The sequence below is a fragment of the Rhynchophorus ferrugineus genome, unplaced genomic scaffold, assembly GCF_030347505.1.
Source record: "Rhynchophorus ferrugineus isolate W39M unplaced genomic scaffold, kcgeb_rfMv2 rfM7, whole genome shotgun sequence".
NCBI classification, from domain to species: Eukaryota; Metazoa; Arthropoda; class Insecta; order Coleoptera; family Curculionidae; genus Rhynchophorus; species Rhynchophorus ferrugineus.
The window spans coordinates 15,639,972-15,659,263 of NW_027472586.1; the positions used below are offsets into that span (position 1 = coordinate 15,639,972).

A 19,292-nucleotide genomic window follows, 5' to 3' on the forward strand; every position below is an offset into this window, starting at 1 on the left:
TTCAGTTTACGGTCATTCAAAATCATCTTGTGGATTTTTTAAATGTTTTCGTCGGTAATATCCTCTTTTGGGCGTCCGCTCTAAACTTAGCATACTAATCCTTGATGGTTGATTTTCGGGGGGCAATGTCCAGAAAGTCGGCATCAAGCTTTAACTGTATTTTTTTTCTTCAAAAACCAATATTTTATCAACACTCGAAATTCCTTTTTATCCATTTTTTTCACAAAAGTTGCCTCACTCAAAATGCTGTAATTCACAAAGTAATGATCAGACAGTTGTTAAATTTATACGCGCAACTTTTGAGGGCTAGGGCCAACTAAAAAACATATGGATTTAATTCAAGTAGCGCCGTCTATGTGTTAGGCCGGGGACTTTTCAATTAGTTAGTTAGGCACTCTAAGGATATCAACTGAATGTGTGCATCATATCATTCACGAATATTTGGGTATGAGAAAGCTCAGTGTAATGTGGATGTCGCGCGAGACTTTTGACCAAATACAACGACGAGTTGATGATTCGGAGCAGTGTTTGAAGATGATCAAGCGTAATAAACCCGAGTTTTTGCGTCAATATGTGACAATGGATGGAACGTGGCTCTATCATTTCACTCCGAAGTCCAATCGACGGTTATCCAAGTGGACTGCACACGATGAACCCGCTCCAAAGCATGGGAAAGCGCAAAAGTCGACTGACAAGGTTATGGCGTCCGTATTTTGGATTGCGTATGAAATAATTTTCATTGACTACCTTGGAAAAGGAAGAACCATCAACAGCGATTATTACATAGCGTTATTGCACCTTTTGAAGGACGAAATTGTCGAAAAACGGCCGTATTTGAAGGAAAAGAAAATGCTGCTTTTCCAAGACAATGCACCGTGGCACAAGTCAGTGAAAATGATGGCAAAAATCCATGAAGTGTGCTTCGAATTACTTCCTCATCCACCTTATTCTCCAGATCTGGCCCCAATGACTATTTCCTGTTCTCAGATCTCAAAAGAATGCTCGCTGGGAAGAAATTTTCGTCAAATGAAGAGGTGATCGCCGAAACTGAGGCCTATTTTGAAGCAAAGGACAAATCGTACTACAAAAATGATAACCAAAAGTTGCAGGGTCGCTATAATCAGCGTATCACCCTTAAAAGGAATTGTGTTGAATAAAAAAACTAATTTTGCCAAGAAATATGTTTGACTAGGTAGGCCGGGGACTTTTCAAATGATCTGTTATGTCTTCTTCTACAGATTCTTATGAAATCGACAAATTTGCGCCTTCAAATTCAGGCAGACAGAAACCAGGCAGCCCAATATCAAAAAAACAAGGAACTAAGTGTATATGGTAGTAATAATTAAGTGTTATCTATTTCGGCTTATTCGGACAAAGAACAATTTTATATATATTTTCATATTAGATGTCTGTTGTTTTTTTTTGCAAAATATGTAATTAATGTTGAATGAAAGAGATGTGAGTATATTTAGTATCTTAAACAATAAAAACTTCTTTATATTCTCATTTAAAATTATATTTATAATATTTATATTTATTGGGCTAATGACATTTTTTAAATATTTGTTTAAATATTTTATTAGTCAGATTAGATTAGGTGTTTTTTAAAATTAACTTTGTATTGAAATATTTATATTGTTATAATTATGTATATATATATTTATATATTTTAACTAAACTATATTTTTTAATTTCCCACCATATTCCTGCTTGTAGCATTATCTAGTAGTTTTGAAGGCCACAGATTAGTCACAACTTTATATATGGAAGATCGCCTTCTGTATCTTTAGGGCTTGTTGAATAAATAGGGTCGTATCTATAAAATCTATAAATTATAAAAAAGTTGAAGGTCAAATTTAGGAAAAAGTAGGAATCCAAAAAAAACCTCGATACTTTCCTTCGAAAACCCTAGGCCTTTAGTATCGATATTTTACTTTGCAACTAAATGTTCGATACTCTCGTTTACAAGTATCGATACTTCTTTAAAAATAATTTCAAAAAATATCGGCGAAAAATTTTTTAAAATGTTTTTGAAAAAGGGCATAAATGAATGAATAAATGAATGAATGTGTGAATGAATGAATGAACGAACGAACGAACAAACGAATGAATCAATTAATGAACGAATGAACGAATGAACGAATGAACGAATGAATGAATGAATCAATTTATTTGTCCCTTTATGGTGAAATCGATATGCTTGATGATGGGAGAGCTCCAAAGAGAAATGCTTGACTGTATTCTAGCCAGTAACTCTAGAAGTCACGGCAGATTCGACATTGATGTTTATGGAATTTGCGATATAAGACCTGACGCCTTGCATAAAAGTTGTACCACACCATAGTCATAATTTGTCCATATCCAACCAAATATAAAACCTTCTTTAGAATCTTTAAATGGGTACAAGTTAAATAATTACTGTTCATTCCTTCTCACAGTATTTCACAAAAGGTTTTGTTTGTTGTTATTTGTTTTAGACAACTAAGTACAATACCAAAAAGACCAAGAACTAAGTGTATATGCGGTAATAATTTTTTTGTGTAAGTGCTCTTTCCGTGGATGAGAAAAATAATTAGAATTGTAAATGTTTTTTTTATAATAGTAGTATATAATAAAGAAACTTCTAGTTTATTATATTTGTATGTTAAGAAAATGATTGATTGTTTTATTTATTGTCTCAAAATATAGACATTTCTCTACATTCTTTTTTAAAATTATATTATTGGACCTCTTTTTGGACAATTAATACACAATAAAATAACGTTGATTTTTTGAAAAAATATGGAAATATCTAATAAAATCTATAAAGTAGAATATAAAAAGGTAATTTTTTTAAATGATATGAGGTCATTGCGATTGTTTTGCTTCTATTTAGATTTATTTTATTTAATTTGAAGGAAAATCTTGAAAATAGCTGTTGAGATGATTAATAACTGAGCTACAAACTCCGGTTACATTTACGCCAAGTCTTCATCCAGCGGAGTGTACAATTTTACAGTTAACTAAATTAACGATTTACAATAAACTAAATATAAGCGAAATTAGAATAATAGCCTCCTAGCATGCAAAAACTGTGATCTTCGCCTGATAAATATGGGGTCTACTTAAAAAATACAATTATTTATATCATAATCTATATAGCATATATATATTCAGTATTAATCAACTTAATTATCGTTGTACTCGTATAATGTTGATATTATCGTTATAGTGAATGTTAATTACAGCGAATATAAATTTAATAATAACTGCATAATTACACTTACTATGCGGCCAACTTTATGAACTTCCTCAATACGCCGACTCGTTTGCTCAGGCTTCCAATCATGCAGATTTCGGTTACCACCCAGAACTGGATTTCATTAAATCGTCGCAGAAATACGTCCAAATTTGCCGTTATTTGACCGAAGTGATGTCGACCGAACGTGTGATAGAGAAGCTCATACTCGTGGACACACCTAAAAATCAATAATTTTTTGAGCTATACAACACTATTTGATTAGACCCATAGGTAGTATTGTGGTGATTTTGGTAACACTGCTTGTTATAATTTTAATTATATTTACACCATAGGTGTTTTGATTTCTCAGAAAGAAAGAAGCAAATATTTATCTAATGATGCGGTTTGACATAACTATTCTGGCTTTTGAAGGCTGGTTGATGTATTCCTCTCAGAAAATAGCTCCAGGGAGGTTTTATTTAAAAATTAATCAATCTTTGGATAACATAAGAAGATATGGAATCCATTAGACGTTAATTAAAATAATGACAAAAATGGAAAATCTAGGGTAGTATTATGGACTACAATAGTAGATTTAGAATAGTAGTAGGATATAGTTGACGTACAAATTTAATTTATAGAATTGCATCACACTGAATGAAGTAGAGAGCTGTTGAGGGGTGCTAGATATATGATTTAATTTTTATAGGTTTCTTTGAAGTTTAAAATTACAGTTAAAATAACTATCTAAAATAATGTAATATGATAAGTATACTTAAGTTACATAACTTTTTAATATAGTAGATTTTAAAAGGTTAACTAAGACTGAATTCGCAGTTCTTAGGTGCCGATTTGTTGTCTTATAAAACTTATAGCTATTCGTACAAAAATTGTAATAATGATTTTTTAGATTTTAGTGACCAGTAGTAACTTGGACAATTAGAAAAAAAAGAATATTCGCAATATAACAAAAAAAAATACAGTTCAAATAAGGGTCACCCAAATAATTATTTTCAAGTCGTTAGAGCAAATGAAGTATTTAAAAAAACTTTGAAGGATGATCACACTAACCTAAACCGACGTATAAACGTATAGCAGATTTCACAGATTTTATAGCAACATAAAAAGGATATCTTATAAAAAATTGTTGCAGGTGACTGTTAAAGAGTTTTACGATAAGTAGTGGCCATATCATTGTTAAAACAAGACACCTACTTAACTAACACAGTAACTGCGGAGCGACAGTTTATAAACGAACAAAATGAATGAAAGGATTGATTAGAACTTTTAATGAGCCATCAACTAGACAAATAATACAGTTGTTTGAAAATGCTTTGCCACAATTTGCTTGTAGTTCTGAAAAGATTCTCTTAATGAATATTCTTAATATAAAGGAAAAAAAAAGCTTACGGTTCCAATAAGGATCATCCAAATAATTATTATCAAGTCCTTGAACCAAATGGAATATTTTGAAAAGGAAGGTTATAACAAACCTAAGCTAATATATAAACGTATAAACGTGTAGCTTTAACACATATGGCGACATAAAAATGAGTTTTTATTAATGACTGTTGCTGGTGACTGGCCAAAAGTTGTATGTAGATCCAGGGTAGGTAATGTCTATATCAACGCTAAAATAAAGCGCCTATTTACCTATGACAGTAACTGCGGAGCACTGGTCTATAATAGAATGAACTGAACGAAGGAATTGTTTAGAATAGGCCTTCAAATAGACCACAAAGTAGGCAAATAATAGTGTTGTTTGACAAAGCTCTGTCATATTATGCTCGTGGAACTATCTTTTACATTATTTCTTACTAATTGCGACGTTTGTGTATGGGGAACTCCAAAAGAAGCCTATAATCCGGGCTGCCCACTTGTTACGGCTAAACATGGGGGGAGGGGGGCTTGAATGAATATTTCAGAATCCTTAATGATAAAGCTCTTGCTGCGGATAGCGTATGGCTACCAAACCCTACCGTATTCTAAGATGATAATGCGCCTATACATATAGGCAAAAAGGTTCAGTTTTGGTATGAGGACCTCCAGAATATCATCAGATATCTTTCCTGGCCGGCATTATCGCCAGACATAAACATAAATGAACCGTTATGGACAGTTTTGAAATAGAAAGTGAGGAGTGGACTGCCATCTCCAACATCATTAAAGCAATTGGCGGATATTTTGGAACAAAAATCGAACAACATTCCGTTTAGAAATTATTCAGATACTCTACGAATCTATTCCTAGAACAATAGCAGCTGTTTTAAAAGAAAGTAGTGGCTTAACACTTTGTTGATAAATAAATTTTGTGTATATGTCAGGTTTTCATGTTATTTTGTCCTTTCCCCTGTACATTTTCACCCACACGTTATTATAAATTAATGGATAAAATGAAGAAAGCTTACCAAAACAGATCCCAGTCGAATAATGTCATGTAATAAGCGAGCTCCTTAGTGCCAAACATCTCTATATCACCTTCGATTCCTTGCGTGGCTTCTTCTTGTTCTGACAAACAGGTCTGAAACAAACAGGAAAATACACTCGATCGATTCGGATTTCGAGACGAAATGAAACAAGATTGATACGGCCCAGTTGCATTGTTTAAAATTAACGTGGTCCTCGCCAATTTCCCCTTAATAATTATTCATTCGGTCGAGCGAAATTGGTATAAATTGGTAATCGATTGTGTGCAATAATAAACAGAATGTCTGATACGAGTTGTGCATATAGTTGCGGGTGAAATATTCGGCTTTCGGATCGCCATAGAAAATAAGGATATTTCTGAATAATATTTCAATATATTATTTACTAAGAGTGACTACAATAAAATTGATATAATTAATTGAATTTAGAAGCTATATTTTGTTGTTGTTTTCAGTATTTAAATTTATAGTATATTTTTGAAAAAAATAGTATTATTCGCTACATACTTATTTATATATGTTCTATGTATAATTGTTGGTGATTTCAATGTCAAAAATACAAGGTGGGGATCTACAATGATGGAAACTAAATGCAAACTTCATAAAGCATAGTCGGAGCTAAAATGTGGTTACATGTCAACTGGAATACCAACTTATCAGGCTGATCCGTAGAAAACCTCAGATCTGATATCTTCATAGTTAACATCCTACTATACGGAAATCAAAGAAAACTTTGAATTAAGTTCTTTGCTGGTTGTAATAATACTTCAGAAATCAAGAGGAGAATTGAAGGAAGTAATTATCTGAAAGAGATCAAGGAAATGGTACATGAAAAACCAAAGTTACGAAAAATGTGGTAAAAAATAGATCACCTGAAAATAAAAGTATTTTAACAAAACAAAATAACCAAAAATAATAAAAGTTGAAAAGGGAAATAGTGGATATTAACATATCTAACGTATCCATAATAATTATCTGCGAAATCTAATAGATGACAAGGAAACATATTATTTCCTTTAGAAAGCCACCAAATACATTACAATCCAAATAAATAATCAACAAAAAGCGTAAGCATTTGCTGACCATTTAGAAAAAAAAATCCAAGCAAACGAAAGTCATACTGAGTATAATTTAACGGACATAGAATTTGAAAATTCGACGATCCAAGTGGTTATGCCGAAAGCAGTAATCAAAGTTATCAAAGTTGACATTAATACTAAGAAATCACCAGGCTGAAACTTAATAATAGGACAATTGCTACAAGAAAGGGAATTATGAAACTCAACAACTTGATCAATCCAAATGAAATAGTAGTCTATAGACCTATCGCAATGTTACCAGAAATATTTTTAAAAATATCGAGTAAAAATTCCCCCCTCTATTTAAAAAGAATAAAACCGATTATAGAGAGAGAAAACCTAACACCTACATACCAGTTTGGATTTATTGATAAATATTAAACAATTGACCAAGTGTATAAAATAACAGATGTAATTGAAAAATCAGATGAAGATAAAAAGATTTGTGTTGTATGTTCAGCCATATTCTTAGATGTAGCACATGCCTTATGGGCCGTCAAAGTATGGAATGACGGCCTTGTTCATAAGCTACCGAAATAACACACTAAACTGATGAAATCTTACATTACAGTCAGAATGTTTAGAGTCAAACAAGGGGAAGCCTACTCTACAATAAAAGAAGCTAAAGTAGGTGTACCACCAAGGAACTTGCTGTCAGATACAACAGGGAAGAAGCCACAAGAAAATTAAAACAAGTGACAATATATCACTTTATATAGCAAGAACGCTAAGTACCTCGAAATGAATCTTGATGGAAATCTTCGCTGGAGGGAAGATGTAAAAAAGAAAAGGAAAGAAGTGAAGTTAAAATATAAGAAAATGTATTGGTTAATTGGAAGAAAATCGCATTTATCAGTAAATAATAAATTGCTATTATACAAACAAGTATTGAAAACTATATGGAATTACATACAATTCAATTATGGGGACGTTCAGCGAAAAGTAATATAATTGCCATACAAGTTTTGTATTTATACTGAAGTTATTGACACCTTCAGATATCGACTGTCACTGAGGTAATCAAGAGAATCACAAGGAGACTCCATTCTCTTGTCAATTTCCCACAGAATAATAGATGTTATTGAAAAAGCCTACGAAAGTAAAAAAGTATGCTCAGCTGTATTCTCATATGTAGCCCAAGCCTTCGATAAGATTTGTCAGGAAAGCTTTGTTCATAAACTACAGAAAATGTCACTAAAACAATAAACCGAACTATTAAAATCGTAGATTACAACCAGAATGTTTAGAGTCAAACAAGAAGAAGCTTACTCTACAATAAAATAAGCTAAAACAGGTGTACCACAAAGAAATGTACCGGGGACAATGCTTTATCTAATCTACACTTGTGATATACCACAAATGGAGAATATTACGATGGCTACATTTGCTGATGATACTGCGATTATAGCTTTCGGAGGCAATAGTGAAGAAGCCTCACGAAAATTAAAACAGGCAAGTGACAATATAAATAAGTGGACACAAGCATGGAAAATAAGAATTAATGAAAGTAAATCTGTACATGTGCAGTTCTCCTGCAATCAGACCGTACAAGAACCAATAATATTAAATAATGCTATCATTCCATATAGCAACAACGCTAAATATCTCGGAATGAATCTTGATGTAAAAATTCGCTGGAAGAAGTATAAAGAAGAAAAGAAAAGAACTGGAATTGAAATATAAGAAAGTATACTAGCTAATTGGAAGAAAATCATAATTATCAGAACATAATAAATTGCTATTATATAAGTAAATACTGAAACCTATATGGGCATACGGAGTTCAATTATGGGGATGCTCTGCAAAGAGTAACATAAACAAAATACAAATTTTTCAGAACAAAGTCCTGAGAGGTATAGTGGGCGCACCCAATTACTATAGGACTGATTACCTACATTGGGACCTTCAGGTACCCACAGTCAGTCAAGAAATCAAGAGAATCGCAATGGGGCATGAGGAAACACTCCATTCTCATGGGAATATTGAAGTATTGCAGCTTTTGGATACCACCAGTATAGGACACAGACTCGAAAGAATCGAACCATCTGATCTCGTGTAGTGAGGTGCATATAATAAAAATTACTGCAGTGACATGTATAAACATTATTTCTCCAGAGACTCTTTCTCCAGATAGGGTCGATGGGTTCTCCTAGTTATATACCTAGATTAAGTTATCAAAAAGACAAATTGTAGGCTAATCGGAAACGACTAGTAACAATGTAATAATTAAATAATAAAAATGTCAATTTCGAAGTATTACAACTCTTGGATTACAATCAAAAAGCACATAAGATACGAAGTATATTTTTAAATATAAATCATCGTAAAATTAATTTTTTATAAAAATTGGACATTTGTTTTCGAAACTGTTGTGTTTGTGAACTGAAACTGGATTTGTTTTCAAAGAACGAAACCCTTTTTTGAGACTATAACGGGTTCTCAATTTCTTGATATCTTCACATAAATACTGTTCGGGTAGGCTATGAAACAAACAATAATCAAAAACATAGAATGCCTCATAAATATATTAAGTGGGCCTTGTAAGCCTTCTATTAACCGATTTTGTAATACGCAAATTCACTTAAACCCATTTTTCATATACAAACTAAATTGCCGGCTTGGTGGTGCAGTGATAGAGGCGATAGGAGGGTCCTCCTACTGTTGCGATAGCCGCGGGTTCGAATCCTACTGGGGCATGGTCGTAAATTTATGTTTGTGATTGTTTGAAGTTCGTGATTGTTCTAGACAAGAGTGTTAAATCGGACAAGGAAAATGATACCAGTCACGCCAGTAACCAGGATGGGTAAGACCGGATGTCTTCTGGGATGCTAATGCTGAGGACCGTGGTTCGTAGCCCACGTTAAACTTTAGGCCCAGTCCAGATAAACCCATAGTTGGTAAAAGGAGACTTCAAAATATATATAAAGAAAAACAAACCAAATTGTTAAAATTTCTATTAAGATTCTTTTTTTTTAAATAAATTAAATTCTTATTTCAAGTTCGATTTAAACAAAATTATGTAAATACAGACACGTGTCAGATATATTTTATTAGTTTTAAACCGGCTTTAGTTTGAGACAGGGAATTTGTATAATTTTAGCAGAAGTTTAATTTGATTTAGCGCATCTATTCACCAAACGAAAGGCATTCACTTTGGTTATCGAAGCGCTATAAGCGAGAAGTCGCTTTACTGTTTTGCCCGAAGCTGTCTTAAAATATGCTAATCAGTTTTGGTTTATCGAATGAGAGAGTTTCCAGTAATTAAGTTTAAAATAACTTGATAGTTGAGAAACTTTTTCCTTTTTTTTGTTAATAATTTTTTACTGGTTGATTGACTGACCTACAATTTGTTTTACCATAACTTGGAAGCTAGCAGAACTCACGGTCCTTACTTAGTTTCTATGGTAATAAAATACCGTAAAAATAACAAGTCATCAAGACGTCGAATGCATTGGTTATCGCAATTTGTAAAGTCGTTATAAAATCAGACAATCCTTACCTTCTGATTATATTCTAGTTAAAAAGGATAGAATCGTATTTGATACATTTGAACATGTAACCGAATCAGCTTACACAATAGTTTGGTTCACATCCCTAGAACATCCCTTCATACACTGTTGGGAAACATAGGATTTAAATGGTGTAAAGATAACCCACGAAGAGGTCTGATAGAATTTCCAGATATTGCTTTTAATAGAATACAATTTTTAACAGCATATAATTAAACCATGGAAGGAACTCTATTACTACTCTACTACTATTCAAAAAGGCACATTGGGTTACCCATAGCAAGATGATAATAAAATTAGTAGATGATAATTAATAATTCATTGCAGATATTTTGTTCCTAATGCAGGATACAGGAATGGTTCCCGATGCAGAGTTAGTGTTTCTTTCAAGTTCAAGAGCGACTGTCATGGACAAATGAAACATAACATGTTCTTGCTCTGGTTTGAAAATAAGCTTTTAAAGAACTTGGAGGAACCATCAGTTATTGTTATTGTACATTGGTGGGGAGAATCCCAACAAATGCCTCAACAAAGGCTGCAGTTAAGGAAAGGTAAATATATATGAAATATTTAATTTCATTTTATGTAATTTACTTTTTTAGAAATAAGCCTGAGAAAAGATACATGAGTATTATATCTTCCTCCCTATCACTGCGTATTTAATCCAATTGAGTTGATATGGGGTATTGCAATAGATATTCAGGTCGAGAAGGATATTCAAACTAGAACTGTCTGGATTTATGGAAAGTGTCATTGTCGAAAATAACATCTTCGATGTGTGTGAGCTCGATCAGAAACATTGAAGAAGAAATTGACAAATGGAAGAATCTTGAGCAAGTTTTTGATCTTGATTAGTTTTTCTGAAAGTAACAGTGATTGAATAAAACTTAATGAATGTTGCTTTATGATTCAATGCTGACAATTACAAGACAGGGTGATGAAAGAGGGAACAACTAAAGGTCAGTATACAATTAATATATTTTAATTGTAGGAAATTGTATTATAGAGTGTGTAAACGTTATGAGCATGTGTGTTATTGTTCAGAAAATACATGAACATATGGTTAACATGTATGAGGACAGAAATAATACTAATTGTTTTGGAGATACGGCAAACGTATTAAGGAGAATGCAGTGACTAAATGTAGTTTTATCAAGAAATGTATATACAGGTAGTAACAGAACAAATTAGACAGAAATATAGTAATATCATAATGACTTTACAAGGATACATTGCATCGAAAGAAACAAGTACTACGCGTAAAATAAATTGCACTCCAATGAAAGTAAAATATATTAATCAGATATACAATTGTTAACTAGGTGGATTAGACCTTCGGGGGATACCGCTATATGAAAAAAACGTGCATAAAACTCTACCTATACTAGTGTGGAAAAAAGTTCAATGTATATGTAATAAAACAACTCTAACCTATAAAATATTGTGGCTGTACAATTAATTGTAGGTTTAAATTTTTCGATAATATATGCATTAGATGTACTATAATGTTAAAATAAATTATAATACATAACATTTTTGTTTCATTATTTTATTTATATTAAAATTTTGTTTCATATTAGAGCCAAAATGTACTAAAACTCAGAGTTGCTGCGGCACTGACGTTTCGACAGCTTTCCCGTGTCACTACTGTTCTGAATAGACTATATTTAGCGTTGTTGCTATATGCGATGTTGTTATTCGCTGTTATTGGTGATTGGTGTGCGTGCAGTTTGTTAATTATACCTAAACTCAATAAGCACTGATTTGTTGTTTTCCTCATGCCTGGGCCCAGACGAATTATTTCACAAATAAGCTATTAACTATATTGAGAATTAAACAGGTCGAATATTTCTTGTTTCATAGCAAATATCGGATGAAAAGCCTGTTTATTACGCATCAGTCGATATTTCTTTGGAAACCTACCCGAAGGTCGTTAATCAATTTTGCTTTTATAAACATCAACAGGTATATTTTTTGAAATTTTGAACTAATAATATAGGGTGTCTCAAATTTTATGTAAAATTTAAATTGAGTGGAAAACGGCTTTTTCATAAATTTTTAATTGAATTATAAGTTAGATACGATAGGGTCATACTATAACTGGCTGGTGTGTACAACATGGGCTGGAATCATGATCTTTCTCTGAACCCCAAGTGTGGTAATTTCGACAAATAACGAATACAACATTATTTTGGCTGATTTGGTCGGCATATTAGTTTTTATTTGTAGATATTCAATAATCTATAAAAAGAAATCTCATTTTATATTGATCTCTTCATTTTTATTAAACCTAATCAGTCACCTGTCATTAAACTATTGTCTTTTTGTATTGCATAAAACTATTCAAGTTAAAAAAGGACGAGACTAAATATAATACAAGTCAATTCCTTGCTAGTCAATTGATATTGTTTAATAAATACATTACTTCCGTAAATTTTGATTTGAATAAGACGCCTTTAAATTTAAATTGGTGTTAATCATCTATACTAACCAAACTAGACCTCCTTGTATAAAATTACACTGACAAAATTTAAAATTTCATCAGCTCAATAACTGAAGTAACATTTTATATTTCCCATGTTATATATTGTTAGTTTGTGAGAAGATCAATTTATTATATTTCTACTATTCAAACGCAAATAATACAGCTGATGGAATATTATATATGGCGATACTATTGCTGTAACAGTAACTTTTACGGTGTTATTAAGAGTAACATGCTCCGAAATTATATAAATGTAGTTTTCCATAATTATTTTCTTATGGAAAACCATTTTTCATTTCTTGTAAAACTGATTGGATCTAACAACATATGTAGCATAACTAAAGAATGATTCTGCTATTTTCGCTTGGCTCCGTTTATGAAAATAGAAATACCAAATACCCGAATCTTTTATCTGCTATTCTACTACATTGATAGAGTTTATCAGTTCCCAGTCTAAAGCACACTTCTCAGTTGGAACTACAATGTGATTAAAGAAACTCAACAAGCCTCATGACCTTGATTTTGCAGAAAAAAAGCCGTCTCAACCAGCTTGAGATGAATGATTTTATTGCCTTACAAATTCACAGGAGAACGCGACATTTCTAGGGTTGAGGTTAATATAATGGAACCTTCTACATAAAGTTTATAAGTACAGACAATCCCCCAAAGCAAAAAGATAGATATCTCATGAATCACCATTTGATTCTTTGTAGGTCCGACTCTCTGGTAGGTTTTTTCAATAACTTGGAATATAAATCTGATTAAAAAGGAACAATCACAATTTAAATGTTGTTAATATATGTAATATTTTAAGCTTTTAGTGAAGAAACCTTCATATGAGATCCATATGGTTGGAGAATTGATGAAGAAATTACTAAGAAAGAAAATTATTGACAATTATCTCCTATCGCAAATTTCATCGGGATACAGTTAGAGTGAGTGTAAGAATTCAGGTACTTGAGATCATTAACAGCTGAAGGAATAAGCCGAATCAACTAAAAAGATATGGATCAAGATCATCGAAAAAATCTGATAAATAGGATACTAATGTTGACCGAGGCTTGAACAGCTGCAGTCAATTATCAATTGTGGTGGAATTTAAAAAGAATATCCGTCCTGCGGCACCAACAGCAGCGTGTTGGTTAAAAATTATACATTCTCACCGAGCCACCAATCCATAGGCAGTGGATTGTTGATGATGATGATGTGTATCATAGAAAACTAGAGATACTAAAATATTTTGTCACATACGTATGCCTTAATATAAAAAATTAAACATTAAACTTTAATTTCTTTGCTAGGCGGTGTTGCTCTCACATTGTTCCAGAGGAAATGTTGAAGAACACGAAGAGATAAGAAACGATCAAACTATAATATTTGAATTTACACAAACTTTCCAACAATCTACAAAATACGCATGAAATTTTGCAAAGCCGCGAGTTTTGTTTAGATAAATTGGAACGCGATGCGCTTATCCATTTCGCGAATATCTGCTAAAATATGCAAACGAAATGTTTTGTATTTACCAGCTCGCTCCGCTACGCTATTGACCGTTATGTTGAATAATATTTATCATTTAAAATTCCTCGATTGTTTTAGAGGTTAAGTCAACAACGGCCAACCAAGATCAATTATTTACGCACCTAGCTGTTGAGCTGTGTTATGGATTTAATCGATCTGTAGTAAAGTAAACCGACAGTATTCAGTGAATTGACTTTAGTTGTATCTTGATATGTAGGGGATGCACAAAGTTATATGAACACGTTACATATACACAATACTTATTTATTAATAAAACCTTGAGCCATCATTTGTTTTTAAAACCGCTGCAATTCTTCGTAGACTAGATTCTAGAGTTTTACTAGTCTTCAACGCAATTTTTCCCCATTATTATAGTCAATTGCTTCAATGATGTTAAAGATAGAAACATACTTCTCACTCTGTGCGGTAAAACTCCTTATAATGGTTCAATTATGTTGAGGTATAGAGATTGTGCTGGCCAGGAAATTTTTTTGATGATATTCTGGTATCTCAAGGCAAAGCTGAATATTTTTAGTGTATGGACGTATTATCATTTTGGAATAATGAATATGTTTGCCAGCAATATGCTATTCATAGTAAGAATACTATTCGCAGTAATTCAACTAGTAATGTGAATTCTTTATATACAAACTAGGCAGTTTTGTAGGAAACAAGCAGGTTTTATGATTGTTGCATCACTTCTTTCGCTGTTTAGCATCGACTTCAGCTAAAGAATTTCAGAGTCGTAACACTTCAATGAATGTAAATTCGGCGAAGCTCTCGCCATACCGTTCATGTTGAAACAGCATTACTCAAGAGGGTTTTGAGTTTTGCCGTTACTTTTGCAGTAGTAGTTTTATGTTGTTGGCTACAATCCATTTTAATATTCGTTACAATCGCTTGTTACAAGACTTGGTGAGCAATATATACCCGACGCATTGTTTACATGGAAGCATGTTGCCAACATGCAATAAAATGTAGTATAGTCTATTTAAAGTTGTTTTATATATGCGTCATGGAAATTTGTGACGACAAAACATCGCAATGTTGCCGCACCAACTCTGAGTTTTAGTTCAGTTTGGCTTTGACATACAAGAAAATTCTAATCTAAATAATCTAAATAAAATAATTAAACAAAAATGTTATCAAATATAATTTATTTTAACATTACAGTATATCTAAAAACTACATCTAAATCGGCAAACGTTATTTTAGCCCATTGATTATTTAGTTGAAGTTTAATAGGTTATTTCGAAAAGGAACGAGATGATGAAGACCCCCTTTTGTCCGTAAATTCCGTTAGAGAGGTTAGATAATTATTGATGATATTAAATATTGTAAGTTGCTGTAATTTTATTGAAAATGTTTTTAGGGTGTCGCTGCTGCGCTGAATATTAGCATAGGTATTGTGAATAACATCGCTTACAAAATGAAGAACAATACTTTAGATTCAACAAAGAAAACTTGACCATCTTGATATTGACTCTATTCGAGATCAAATACACCAAACGTATAAGAAGAGTGAACACAAACAGTGACAGCAAAAACTATCTTATCGATATAAACATAATTTAATAAAATTATTTTAGAGAAAATTGTTAGTATGGAAAGCATAAATAAAAGAGTTAGGGACATGCAGTTTTTTGAGGGGTATAAGACATCCCTCCATACAGTCTTACAGGGCATAGGATTTAAATATTGTAAAGATAACCCTCGAAGAGGTCTAATGGGACTTCCAGATATTGCCTTAAAAAGAATACAATTTTTAAAGGCCTAAAATAAGATCAAGGAAGATAAATAATTTGAATTTGTGTATCTTGATGAAACTTGGATATATCAAAATGGTTCATTGGGGTACTTTTGGCAAGACAGCAACAAAAAAAGTTAGAGGCAACAAAAATTGATGGAGAAAGATAAAAGTTACAATGACATTTGATTAGGTTTTTGTTGATCACGATATATATTAATAACTAATTGCAGATATATTGTTATTCATACATGAATAAGAATTATTAAGGATTTATTGCTGGTACAGTATTAGTGTTTTCCTACAAATCAAAGGGCAACTACCATAGAGAAATGAACCGTAACATGTTTATGTTATGGTTTGGAAATGAATTGTTAAAAAACCTGGAGGAACCACCAATTATTATTTTGAACCCGATAAGACATAGAGAGGAAGTACTTGATAAATGGCGGATCGTGAGCATGTTTTAGAGAGATTGGAAATTAACAGTTTAGTGATTAACAATTGTATGTTTGGACAGTGACTCGGAAAGTGAAATCTTTTAATTTGATGTTTGGTGAACAGAGAACAGTTAAGAAAAATTATTCTTGCTTAAGAACTGATTGAAGTTAATGCAAGGATAATGATAAAGATATGCAAGGATGAGATCAAAGACTGCAATAAATAAGCAAAAAACGATGCAATTTTATTTATAAATTTAGGTAAAGAAATTATTATTTTAATCAGCCTGGTGTATTTATTGCTTTCGCAATATATATTTTAGGGAAAAAATATGTGTAAAAGATAAATACTATATGAATACATAAATAAGAATGTACAGCAGTTAAAATGAAACTAACTACATAATTTAGAGAGTGAGTGAATTACATAGATTTATTATTATTAACAGTAAATGTGTTAACATTTTAAAACATTGCAATAAGACATAACATTATATTGTTTGAACATTGTGTAAATTATTTTGATTATTTACTTTAATGAAGTTGAATACTCTGAATTTGTTACAGTTCTGAAAATTATCTTACTTATGATAGTTTGTTATAATGTTCAGTGGTGTAATTTATAAATATCAGTATTTTGTTGATTATTGAAATTTAATGGAAATTAGATTTAATTGAATGCCCTTTAAAAAAGGTTTGTGAGAGTTAGTTTTTGAGATTGTGTGCATATATTTTAATATGTTTTAATATAAAGACATTTATTTTTTCACTTACTGCTATATATCAAATATATTTCTGATATTATATTGAAAAATTATTCCCTTTACTTCGTTATGGGAGAAATATGATTAACTTAATAAATTCTGGTCGAATTTCAACCACAGAGCGATCACTAGTTATAGTTATGTAAATGAACAAAGCTCTATCCGACCGATGTGTTCAAGAGCCATGTACGGATTTTAAATCACATAACACACATACATATGTATCAGAAGAATAGTAGGGACGGAAATTCGTTTGGGATTATACAGATAGAATCAAATTAGATATGTGCGGATGACGATATTTGCAATTTCGATGAAATAGTTTTAAAATTTACGTCCAAACTTCATGTTAACATTTTAATACAAAATATGAGAAGAAAAGTTTTGAAACGTTACATAAGGTAAGAAAAAACTTTTATATTATTTGAACAGTATCTTATTTTAACGAAAAGATCAGTTCCGAATAGTCCTGTTTTTACCTAAATGTTTCCCATACAAGTATTACAACTTGATACTCTGGTGTCTAACTGATAGATCAAGTTAACTAGCAGCTCTGAAATCGTGTTTTGTCTTATACTATACCTCATGGTAAACAATATAAACCGACTTTTCATAATTTATAACTTATATTTGGTTGAATAACTGCAATTAAAATTAACAATATTTTAAAAGAAGCCAACTAAGCCAAGTTCATCTTACAAAGTCAAATCTGTGAATGAATATAGGTCATTGTCACCCTGTGAGAACATTCTATCCACCAAGAACTTTTCCCCATTAACGTAGGTAAGTTATGATACAGTAAGATTATTTTAGCATAATAAAGAGGCGCACACAATACTAGCGCTTCATTCAATCCCATTCTAATGTAAACAAGGCGCTTCTAATGTAAACACATTACGTCAACAGGTAGCACACCAATTTATAACAATACCCGGTGCTGTATTATCGAGTTATATAACATATATAAATGAGCTACCAATATTTTTTAAAAAGATTTCCCATTTTACAAGAAATTAGGAGGTTATATCCTAGCCACTTCATAATATCTAGGAACTGTTAACAAATACATGCAGAATCCATTAGTGTACCCCCCCCCCCTAAAAAAAACAAATGTGAGTCTTGAATCTTTATTTTTTTACATATTTTAAAGTCTCCTTTTACCATGGGATGGATTATCTGGATTGGACTTACTATTTGACGTGGGCTTCGAATCACAGTACTCGGCATTAAGCCTACCAGCTGGCGAGTGACCAACTTAGAAATCGTCCTAGAAGATATCCGGTCTTACCCAGCCTGGTTACTGGCGTGACTGGGATCATTTTCCTTGTCGGATTTTACACTCTTGCCTAGGACAATCACACATATAGATTTACGACCATGCCCCAGCAGGATTCGAACCGGCGGCTATCGCAGCAGTAGGGGGACCGTCCTGTTGCCGTTACCACTGCACCACCAAGCCGGCAACTTTTGTCTCTGTTTTTGTACGACTATCTCAAGGAGTTTGACAGGGCCGTCTAAGATACTACCCTTTGGTCCTTGCTACATACTACCCCTCCCACTGTAGTGGTCAAATGCCATACATGAATAACGATCATTATTGTTGCATCATGCAACTAGTCTATATCGCTTTTAATTGCCGTGAAAATAAACTTTTCGGATAAGGTGACAAATATAGGACCCTTTCCAACATATTAAAAACATAAATTAATACAAATGTGTGCGATAACTCCCGTTGACTCATTAGAAAGTCATTAATGCCTATTATTACTTTAAAATTCTATAATATAGCACATGGAGTCAAAAAAAAATAAAGAAAGCATATTTCCATTAATCAATTGTTCTCTGTTTCGAAACCAATAACGTACATTCAACATTATCGCGTGTACGTTTTTATTATATTGATTCAGTCTGAGTAGTATATATAAAAATATCCATTATCTTCAATAGTAGGTCTAGTCTAATAGAAAAAATGCTTTATTTAATGAAACTGTCGCTTATTCATGTTGTACTTATTTATACAATACTTATTTATATGCTACTTTTATAAAATATAATAAATCATCTTTAAAGAATACGGTTAACAATATGGGACACATATTTT

The 19,292-nt window shown here is 32.1% G+C and overlaps 1 protein-coding gene and 1 long non-coding RNA gene across 6 annotated transcripts in view; one reads left to right on the plus strand and one right to left on the minus strand.

Moving 5' to 3' along the window:
• Epac (Exchange protein directly activated by cAMP) overlaps positions 1 to 19,292 on the minus strand; it is a 517,502-nt gene that overhangs the window by 7,924 nt on the left and 490,286 nt on the right. For all 5 annotated transcript variants that reach the window (XM_076410278.1, XM_076410279.1, XM_076410281.1 and 2 more), the window contains 2 exons: positions 5,629 to 5,741; positions 3,267 to 3,458 (listed from right to left, as the gene is read on the minus strand). In XM_076410278.1, the coding sequence (XP_076266393.1) occupies positions 3,267 to 3,458; positions 5,629 to 5,741 (305 nt within the window). The remainder of the gene's footprint in view (positions 1 to 3,266; positions 3,459 to 5,628; positions 5,742 to 19,292) is intronic.
• On the plus strand, positions 10,592 to 11,941 carry LOC143199709 (uncharacterized). Its single transcript, XR_013006529.1, has 3 exons — positions 10,592 to 10,785; positions 10,837 to 11,405; positions 11,461 to 11,941. It is a non-coding gene; the product is annotated as an uncharacterized LOC143199709 (long non-coding RNA).